At 44.0% G+C, this 11,277-nt stretch overlaps 1 protein-coding gene across 1 annotated transcript in view; it reads right to left on the bottom strand.

Moving 5' to 3' along the window:
- Window positions 1–11,277, bottom strand: part of LOC107573273 (protein NLRC5-like) — a 139,759-nt gene that overhangs the window by 95,080 nt on the left and 33,402 nt on the right. Inside the window, 8 exon segments of the mRNA XM_016259702.1 lie at window positions 1,374–1,544; window positions 1,682–1,855; window positions 5,694–5,864; window positions 6,010–6,183; window positions 6,427–6,597; window positions 7,430–8,226; window positions 8,229–9,292; window positions 9,387–9,582. Of these exon segments, the coding sequence (XP_016115188.1) occupies window positions 1,374–1,544; window positions 1,682–1,855; window positions 5,694–5,864; window positions 6,010–6,183; window positions 6,427–6,597; window positions 7,430–8,226; window positions 8,229–9,292; window positions 9,387–9,582 (2,918 nt within the window).

Below are 11,277 nucleotides of genomic sequence, written 5' to 3'. Positions count from 1 at the left end.
CAAAACAAACTTGTAGCCAATCAGCAGTAAGGGGCGTGTCTACTCATGATGTGGAGGAGAGAGCGCTCAGTGCACAGGACGGACATTAGCCGAGCCAAGCGACAGAAAGATAGAGATGCCGGATAAAAAAAAAAACGAAAGAGGAAAACGTCTGCGGAACAAAAGAAGGCTTACGATAAGAAGTAGGACCCGTGTAAATATCGGATCAGCTTTCCAGCGCTGGAGAGAACTCAAGGAGTGGGAAGGCCTGCGATCGGACACCGAGGTTGCTTTGTTTCTTCTCAATAGGTGAGTGATACCGTGTCTACACTGGACGCGTCAGTTGTCGCGCTGCGCCGCAACAGCTAAACAGCTAAAGTCTGTCTACACTGGACGCGATAAAGCGACCATTGAAAATCATTTGAAATTTGTGTCAATACGTAATAAATGGAACGCAGCAGCAGTTTTCTGTCGGGATTTGTCGTGTCACGCCGTGCCGCATCCAGTGTAGACAGCATCACTGATTATGAGTTCTATAGTATTTTGTAGTGCCGCTCGTGTCCGGTGTAGACACGGTGTAACATTGGTTTTGCTTTGTTTCACAGAACTAATCGTTGCCTGGGTTGCCTACATATGTGTGGGGCGGAGCTATCAAAATAGGGGTGAGACCCTTTTGGGGTAGGGGCGTGTTTGTTTTGGTGGTTTGAAATATCAACATTGGCTACCAGAAATCACTTACCCCACCTTTAAATTGCCCCTATTATGTTTTAGAGGTCTCCTACACTAGGTTTACATACAATGATCATTTATTCATAATATAGATTTTAAATCACCTAATTTCTCAAAAAGTCTCAAATGATTCATCTGAACATTTATTCTTTCTAAACCCCTCCTTCCCATGAGCCTACTCTGCTCTAATAGGTCAGATGATCAGGTCTGTTGTGATTGGTATACTGCTTACAGTGCATGTCTGAAACAAAATGCCCGTTACCCTATCTGCTCTGGTACGGAGTCTTTCTTCCCTCGGTGATTGTAAACACTGACAGTAATCATTGCATTGATTTTAGTATATCAGTTCGAGCCTGTGTCCGATGATGAAACATTGGAAGAACTACTTGATCAACCCAAACCTCCAATGCAAACACAACTTGAGCAAGACATTCTTCACAATTTTTTTACTTAGCTGTAAGATATCTTAATATACCACAAACTGTGTAACAAGTGTGTGTATGGCAAATGTTTAATAGATGTGTAAGTGAAGAGTTTATATGTATGTGCAATCGTTTCATAAATGCAAGCAAAAGGTTTGCATATATGCGTGAGTAACAGTAGATGTACAGTATTAGTCTGCATTTCATATTAGTGTGTGCAAGCTGATGGTGAAATGAGCTCACTTGAGTATGTTCAGCTCACACACAGGATTCTTCAGTCCCTCACAGATCTCTTTGACTCCTGAGTCCAGCAGACGGCTGTTGTTCAGGTTCATCTCTTTCAGGATGGTTTTGGAGGAGAGAACAGTAGCTAGAACTGAACAGCTTTCCTCTGTCAGCTCACAATTATTCAGCCTGAACAAAAACAATTATTTATTATACAGCACATATTCAACAGATCATCAGTCTTCAAATATGCTCACATACACGACTGCCAGTCCTTTATAATGAATATACAGAGAAGTTATCATGTATAAATCATGTTCACTCACTTGATTTTCTCCACTTTGCAATGGGAGTCCATCAAAAGAGCAGAGAGTTTCTCTCCATCCAGATCTCCTAATTTCTCTCCACTCAGATCCAGTTCTTTCAGTAATAATGGACTTTTACCCAGAACTTTAGTGAGATACTCACATGCTTCCTCTGCAGCAGGACCTTTCAAAAACCTACAGAAAGCAGAAAAGACTTTAGACTAGATAGTCATGTTACAATTTCATGTATTTTGTAGCTCCCATCCTCCTTATGGGTCCAGTGTGGTATTGATGATAATTATGATAACTGCTTACAGTTCTGCTGGAAAAAATAACCATACAAATCAGGGAATAGAGTAGCATAATTGGTCTAAATTCTATATTTATTCATGTTAATAACTATAATTAAATAAAGTCTCGTTACGTATTGTAAACAGCTAAAAAGCACCCTTTGAGACGGATCAAGGCAAGGTGCACTGACAGCAACTCTAGGCAATTGATGTGCCAGGGCAGTTGGGGGCCCGTCCAAACCCCGACACTGCAAGCCCGTCGAACGTGGCCCCCCAGCCGGTGGTAGAGACATCCGTGTGAACCACAGCATGCCTGGAGACCTTATCTAGGGGCACTCCTGCCAGGAGAAACGCAAGATCTGACCACGGGGTGAAGGTTTGGCGGCAGGCTGGTGTGACTCGGACCCGGTGAGTGCCGCGTAGCCACGCCCACCTCAGGACTCGGCCATAGATTCAGTGTTAAAGCGGTGTCATATGAAGCAGCCCCAGCGGCGTGACTGCACTGCAGCCTCCATATGCCCCAGGAGCCTCTGAAAGTGTTTCAGTGGGACCGCCGTCCTGCCCTATTCATATTCAGGCAGTTCAACACCGACTGACCACGTCCTTGCATGAGGCCTGCTTGACCGAATCCAACACCATACCGAGAAAAGAAATCCTCTCCAAGGAGAGTTTGCTCTTTTCTCAGCTGACCCGAAGGCCCAACCGGCTGAGATGCGAAAGCACCAAGTCCCTGTGTGCAGACAACTGATCCTGAGACTGAGCTAGTATGGGACAGTTGTCAAGGTAGTTGAAAATGTGAATGCCCCGTTCTCTCAAGGGAACTAGGGTGGCCTCCGCAACTTACGTGAAGACATGGGGCAACAGGGACAGCCCAGAGGGCAGGACCTCGTACTGATATGCTCATCCATTGGACGCGAACCGCAGCAATGGTCTGTGGTGCGGAAGGATTGACACATGAAAGTACACGTCCTTCAGGTTGATTGCTGCAAACCAATCTCAGGGACGGATGCACCTGAAGAGGTGTTCCTATGACAACATCTTGAACGGTAACCGGTGAAGGGCCCGGTTCAAGACACGCAGGACCAAGATCGGTCGTAACCCACCACCTTTCTTGGGTACAACAAAATAGGGGCTGTAAAACCCCATCTCCATATCGGCTGGAGGGACCGGCTCTATCGCATCCTTCGCCAGTAGGACTGCGATTTCTGCACGCAAGACAGAAGTTTCAGCCGCCTTCACTGATGTGAAGCGGATGCCGCTGAACTTGGGGGGGCAGCTGGTGAACTGAATCGCATAGCCGAGTCTGATGGTCCACAGGAACCAACGAGACGGTATAGGTAGCAAGGTACCCAGACACCACACAAGCTGGACCAGCAGGACCACCGACGTACCTGCGGTGGGGCAGCGAGGTGGAACACAGGGACCTGGAGAGGGGTCTGAGTGTGCAGTGCAATGCTTACCTGGTTCCACAGTTTGGCAGAGGGTATGGGAGTAGGGCCTTTGATGATGCTCTCGAACCACTCGCTGCTGCCTGCTGGCGAGAGAGGAGGATGAGTGTGGTCCGGTGTTGGTCCGTCCGCAACTCTCCATGTCCTCTTGGGACCCAGAGACAGAGAAACCCGCTCTCCTGTCAAGATTTTTGGAAACCAGATTCTCCACTCGGCCCTCCTACGGGGAATGGAGAGGTGCATCCTTCTCTCTCTGGGTCCCAAGGCTTCTTGCTCTTCCGCTCACCGCCAGGTTGACGGGGACCTGGACGGGCGGGGCGGCCTGTCTACGCCCAGCTCGATGGCACTGCTTGCTTGAGGCTGCTGCGGATGCGGCACGGGAGCGGGGGTGGACGCAGGGGGCCGTCCTCGGTGACTAGCAGGCTGGGGCGCTGCAGCCGGCGGACAGGGGGAGGCAGCAGCTGCTCGCCGGGGCAGAAGGTCGGATCGCCTCAGTCTGCTCCTGTGCAGCCGAGAACTGCTGGGCCAAGTTCTCGACTGCGTTGCCGAAAAGGCCGGTCTGGGACACAGAGACCTTGAGGAACCGAACATTGTTGGCATCCCTCATGTCGACCAGACAAAACCAGAGGTGACACTCCTGGACCACAAGTGTGGACATTGCACCACCCAGAGAACTCACTGTGACCTTCGTCGCTCGGAGTACGAGATCAGCTGCGGTTCGGAGCTCTTTTAGAACTTCCGGATCGTGACCACCCTCGTGCAGGTCCCTCAGTGCTTTAGCCTGATGAACCTGCAGTAACGCCGTAGCATGTAAGGCGGAGGAGGCTTCTCCACAGGCCGTATAAGCATCACTGGCCAGACGAGTACCTACAGACCCGGGAGGGGAGGCACGGTTCTCCCTGCCGGGTGGAGGCGGTGTTAGGACACAACTGCATCGCAATCGACCGCTCCACCGGGGGGACCCCGTATACCCCCTAGCTGCACCACCGTCGAGAGTAGTGAGGGAGGAGTTAGCCGGTCGGTTTCCGGCAGAAAAAGGTGCCATTCACAGCCTGGTAAGCTCCTCATGCACTTCTGGGAAGAATAGCACCAGGGCGGGCGCTGAAAACCAGCACGGACCACCCCGAAGAACCAATCGCCCAACCTTGAGGGCTCGGGACACGGTGGAGGTCTCCACTCGAGCCCTACACTCACGGCGGCCCAGGAAAGCATAGCCGTTATTTCCGGATCCAATTCAGGCATTGCTACAGTCCCGGAGGACAGCAGCACAGCCGAATCTTCATCTCCAGAAAGCTCCGGCTCACTCTCCGATGCAGCGATTGACATCCGGTCATCGGGAGGAGCACCAAAGGATACTGCTGGTACGCTCCTTGTAGAGGGCCCAGCACGTTCCATTGACAGCTCAACTGGTTGCGGAGTGCAAAAGGAGTGATGGTCTCCCGAGGGTTGGTTCCCTGGAGGGTTTGCCCTCACTGTTACCCTCAGAACGCCCGTGCTACTGCCTGAAGTAGCCCCCGCCTGACTGCCGCCATGACGAGAACTAGATCGAGGCAGAGGCAACGGAGCTTGGCCTGCGAATCCGAGATGATCATCTTCCTGCAATGAGAACATGACTCATCCACAAATGCCACCGCAGCGTGCTAAATTCCCAGGCACGTGAGGCAGCGATCGTGACCATTACCCAGCGCCAGGTAACGACTGCATCCAAAAATGCCTGGGTGATACGTTGTCTATAGCAAGACCCACATCGTCTTTACAAAGACGTAACGTCAAGTTTGCCACACAACGTCGTCTTTAAAAAGACACACCCGTAAATGTTCTTTTAGGAAAAAAGCTCTTTTAGTGTGCTGTAGTCTTCTTCTCTAAGTAGAGTAGTCAGGAGCAGAACAATGTGATCGCTCGGCTCCGAAGCGAAAAAGCCGAATATGCGCTGCACCTGCTGCCTACTTATACTCACGCTGTGATCAGCGGCAGCTGGATGCAATCATCGCATGCCAATGTGCATTGGCTCGTTTAGTTTACACTCGAAGTAGATTGGTCTCTCTAAGTGAGATCCCAATTCGTCGGTCATCCGACGTGACGTCGAGAGTGACCGACTGAAAGGGAACTATTATTGTGTCAGAAAACCTGAGTTTTAGTGTCATTCAATTCAGTTGTGTGAAGGTGTTGAATTTCTTTAAACTGAAATTCAGCAAATTGTTTTCCCTGTCATTCTAATTCCGCATGGACCCAGTTGTCTCCTCAACCTAGCTGAAAACCTCTGACTTTTTTGAAAAATGTAAAGACAAATATTACCTGATTGTTGTTAATTTACAGCATTCACCCCGCTGTAAATCAAAGAGACCCTCCACTCCTGATTGTCCAGGATCATTTCCTGTGAGATCCAGCTCAATCAGGTGTGAGTTTGACTTTAGAGATGAAGTCAAAGTTTTATATCCTTCTTCAATGATACTGCAGTCTGAAAGTCTATATATATATATATATATATATATATATACACACATTTTTTATTAACATATAACAGTTATTTAATGCATTATATAAGTAATGTTTACTGACTTAATGTAATTAAGTAAAAACTATTACAATAATGAGAAATGAAAATACACACTTCAGTTTCTCCAATATACAGTGTAGATTTTTCATCAGATGACAGATCTTCTCAATTCCTGAGTTTCCTAGTTTATTCTCACTCAGATTAAGGACTTTCAGGTTTGAAGGGTTTGAATTAAACGCTGAAATCAGAGCAGCACAACCTTCTGCTGTAATCCTGTTATTATTCAGCCTGTAGAGAAAGAAAAGAGAGACAGTAAACATTCTTCAGTTTACTTCAAAACATTCTTTAAGGAACAAGGACAGTCTTAATCCAAGCAAGTAACTGAAAATACAAAATATCATATTTTAAACATTTTTAACAGATTTTACATGTAACATGTTAAACCATGCACAAATAATTTGTAAACATCTATTACAAATCAATTTCAATTTAGATTGAGATCAGTGTCTTGACTGTTTTCACAAAACTTACCTCAGTATCTCCAATTTACACTTTAGGCTCTTCAGTCCAGTGCAGAGCAGCTTCACTCCTGAATCCTGCAGATTATTGTTGTTCATGTTCAGCTCTTTCAGTCTTGTATCTGATTCAAGAACTGTAGCTAGAACTGAACAGCTTTTGTCTGTTAAGTCACAATCATTTAACCTACAAGCAAAATATATACTGTGAGGTTCATAGCTTAGTATTTTTCAGACACAGAGATAATTGCTACATAAGATAAACAAGCTTGAACAATCTGTAGATTGATTATTTTATTAATTAGGACTAAGTAAATTATTGTTTTCTTTATTTTTAATGAGAAAATACTATGCCACATCCTGCTCAGTGTTGTCTTCCAATAATGTGCAAATTGAAGTCTATGAAAACAAACGTGGTAAATGAATCTAAGCAGGCTGTGCTATACATTATGTGCAAAAAAAGAAACATTATGATCTAAAACAACACTGCTTGCCCATAATTTCAAAGTCACTAAATTAATGATAAAGAAATACAAAAGTAAAAACTAAATGTTAACAGGTAAGTTACATTCACTTATGTGAAAGCAGTATTTTTATATGAAACACCCACATCGGCTAGAACACCTGCCAGGCTCATGTTTGATTTATAAGTTTTTCCCCACAGCAGCAGAGTCTGTGTCCTCTGATATATTTTAAATTTTAAAGTGTTATTCACAATTGTAAAGTGCCAAGACTAGATGTTTTCACTGCACTGCACAATAAATGCGATTAATCAATAATCACATTTTTATTAATGATTTTGATTAGTTTTGTTTAGCCCAAAATCATACTATACATATGTTTAAATTATTTTTGTATGGTTAAACAAATATGAAAATTGAATATGGGTATATTCAATGAAACTATACAGAAAGGATAATTTCAGAATGTTTAGAATTTACTTGCAGGTGGTATATGATTAAAGAAAATTATCAATACATGTTTTTCAGATGAGTGCAAAAATATGACAAATTACTTACAAAGCTTTTTTGGAGGATTTTATGACTGGTGATAGTCGAATGAGACACTCGTCTGATTTCTTGAATTTCTGAAGCTCAAATTCCTCCATCTCCTCCTCTGATGTCAACAACACAAAGGCCACAGCAGACCACTGCGCAGGTGAAAGATCAGCAGATGAGAGGCTTCCTTTGCTAAGGTGGGTCTGAATGTCTTTCACCAGAGTTTGGTCGTTCAGTTCATTCAGACAGTAGAACAGATTGATGGATCTCTCTGGAGACAGATTAGCTTCAAATTTCTGCTTGATGTACTGAACTATTTCCTCTTTGCTCTGGTCATTGTCATTTTGCTGTGTCAACAGACCTCGTAAGAGTGTTTTTTTAGACTGGAGTGACAAACCAAGGAGGAATCGAAGGAAAAGGTCCAGGTGTCCATTGTCACTCTCGAGTGCCTTGTCCACTGCAGTCTTGAGCAAATCAATCATAGTCTCCTTTTTGTTTTCCTGTTCTGTAGAGTCTTGAACAAATGCACTTTTCTTGTTGATGTCTAGAAACAGATGTGCATAAAGGGCTGCAATAAACTCTTGAATGCTCATGTGAACAAAGCAGTACATCGTGCCAAGAACGATCCCCGTTTCCTCCTTAAAGATCTGGGTACACATGCCTGAGTACACTGATGCCTTATAGACGTCAATACCACAGGCTTCCAGATCTGTGTCATAGAAGATCAGATTGTTTTTTTGCAGCTGATGAAATGCCAGTTTCCCCAGTGAAAGGATGGCATCTTTATCCCAGGAAAAAAGATTGCATCTTTATCCCAGGAAACATCTGGTGTGTTTTCTCCATCATACTTTCGTCTGCTCTGCTGGATCTGAAATCTGAGAAAGTGTGTGTACATTTGTGTCAGAGTCTTAGGAGTGTCTTCAGTATTTGACTCCTGCAGTGTTTTGGAGGCATCATCAGCCTGATTGTTTTTCACAACATTATTTCTTTTCTCCTCTAAAATGTTCTGGAGAACAGTGGCTGAAATCCAGCAGAAGACTGGGATGTGGCACATGATAAAGAGACTCTTTGATTGTTTAACATGATCAATGATTTCTCTGGCCAGATCCTCATCTGTGATTCTTTTTCTGAAGTACTCCTCCTTCTGTGCATCATTGAACCCTCTGACCTCTGTGACCCGGTCGATACAGTCAGGAGGAATCTTACTGGCAGCTGCTGGTCTGGTGGTGATCCAGATGAGAGCAGAAGGAAGCAGATTTCCCTTGATGAGGTTCGTTAGGAGAACATCCAGAGAGGCTGGTGATGAAACATCAGACCACGTCTCATTACCAGCAAAGTTTAGAGGAAGACGGCATTCATCCAAACCATCAAGAATGAACAGGACTTTGAATTGATCATTTTTTGTAAGGTTCATTCCTCTCGTCTCTGGGAAAAACTGACTTATAAGGCTCATCAAACTTAGTTTTCCTTTGTCTTTTAAATTCATTTCTCTGAATGGAAGTGGAAATATGAAGCTGATATCTTGATTTTCTTTTCCTTCGGCCCAGTCCACAACAAACTTTTGCACAGAGACTGATTTTCCGATGCCAGCAACTCCTTTTGTCAGTACAGTTCTGATCTGCTTGTCTTGTTCAGGTGCTTCAAACAAATTGTTGCATTCAACCTGTATCTCCTGTGATTCATAACGTCTGGAAGCAACTTCAATCTGTCTCACCTCATGTTCAGTATTAACCTGTTCACTACAACCCTGAGTGATATAGAGATCTGTGTAGATGCTATTCAGAAGTGTGGAGTCGCCTTGCTTCGCAATTCCTTCAAACACACATTCATACTTCTTCTTCAGGTTCCACTTAAGTTGTCGTTGATGAATGAAGACCACCTCATCTAAACACACACAACAAAAACAATTGATCCTACAGTTATTTTCCAATGATATATGTTATAGTGACAATATGACAGATGGTCATAAGTATCTTACCTTTTAGAGTATCTGCAAGATTATCTTCCTTCATATTTTTTAGGAAGTATAGCGTGATATCAAGAGCTGCTTCTTTGACTTTACACATGTCCTGTGTAAAGTCCTGCACAAAGTATTGTGTGTTCTCTTTTTTTAAAATCTTCTTAAACTTGTTCAGCTCAAACTTCAGAAATGCATTAATTTTTTTCTCAAGGTCCTAAAGCATATAAAACAAAGATGGTTACAACAACCAAATTTAACCAAGTATTATATCCACATATGAAACATAATTAGGGATGTCCCGAGCCGATCTCAAGGTTCAGGGCCGAATTTTAACTGATCGGTATCGGCTGTATGAAGCCTGATCCTTAATACAGGTTTTGTAAGCGGAGAGCACAATCAATGTCAGGAATGCGAAGCTAAATTCTGATTCTAAACTGTCTGCTTTGTGAAAATACGAAAGCAGTCCAACAGCAACGTAATGTATGCAATGACAGCATTTTGCGAGGTGGTAGCAACAGAGCTTCATACCATACTGCTGATTTGATACAGCACCTAAAATCTAAACACTCAGCGAAACACAGCGCGTTATCTGAGGCAACTCGGACGACGATGGATAACAATGAAATTCGCATAACAGCCTTCACTCCCTTTCTTTGCATCACCTGAGGATGAAAATACAGAGCAGAGGCTGCACAACGAGCCATATTGACAAGAGTTTAACGATTCGAAGTGTAAGGAAAACGTCAGAGTAATGTCACAGAGTTCATTCATGAAGTTCTGAGAACAACACACAGCATCTGTGTATGCCCAGGAACATGTGCTTTTGGTCAGAGCAGTAATACTTTTAGTTTACATGAATGTCTATTGCAATTAAAATCGGAGTATGCCACAATTTTTTAATGGTCTCTATGATTATGAGATTACTCCCATCAGTTTGATCGAAGCATAAGATTGAGGTAATCTTAGGGTGCTTTCACACTAGCACTTTTGGTGCACACCTGCGTTCGATTAATGTCAGAGTTCGGTTTGTTTGGATGATGCGAACGCTGTCTTCCAAACTCCGGTGCGCACCCGTGAACTGTACCCGAGTCCGCTTAAAAAGGGTGGTCTGGGGTACGGTTCAAGTGAACTCCAGTACGGTTCGCTGCTGATGTGAACGCAATCGTACCAAATCGCGGAAGTGAACCACTATTAATGATGTATTATTTGATAAATATGTGTATTTATGGGTGTGTTTCACTCACTTTCTTGACGAGCATGACAGACGCGCTGCAAACAGAGAGCTGTATATCTCATTTCTGTTCACCTTCAGCATTCTTTAGATCATTTGCAGTACATTCGTAAGACAGATGTACATGCAGTTATGTACCAAAGCTTTGTAAACAAAATGAACGGTTCAAAAAGTAAATATATAAAAGTGCAGAGAGCAATGTTATGCATTTGCCGCCTTCTCCTGCGCCGTCGTTACTAAGCAACGGGGTGAACAGCTGCTGACTTGATGACGCAAACGAACCACGGTTCAGACCCAAATAATATAATATGAACGCAGTCCAGCAGGGGCAGGGGGGAGCAATCGAACTCGGGTTCGGACCAAGCAATCGAACCCAATGTGTGAAAGCACCCTTAATCACAAAAATGCCTAAATCTTAACATGGCAGAGATGCTGATGTACATGTTTAGTACACTATTCTGCCCTACAAAGACAAAAGACCTCAACTCGCTAGAGTGTGAAACTGAGAAAAATTTAAGTTTTTTTACTCGTCCAGCCAAATTAACTATAGGTAGGACACTGGAAATTCAGCAATTATATGTTTTAGTAATTAAATCTATCCACATTCAAAAATTGTTTTCCCTCTATTTTGAAGTTACTGTACTCTGCCGTTGCATTGTCTGTCACACCAAGGCAAAA

The sequence above is a fragment of the Sinocyclocheilus grahami genome, unplaced genomic scaffold, assembly GCF_001515645.1.
Source record: "Sinocyclocheilus grahami isolate Dianchi unplaced genomic scaffold, SAMN03320097.WGS_v1.1 scaffold1909.1, whole genome shotgun sequence".
In the NCBI taxonomy this organism is placed as follows: Eukaryota; Metazoa; Chordata; class Actinopteri; order Cypriniformes; family Cyprinidae; genus Sinocyclocheilus; species Sinocyclocheilus grahami.
Note: the sequence above shows the minus strand (reverse complement) of the source record. Positions and strands in the feature narration are given on the sequence as shown.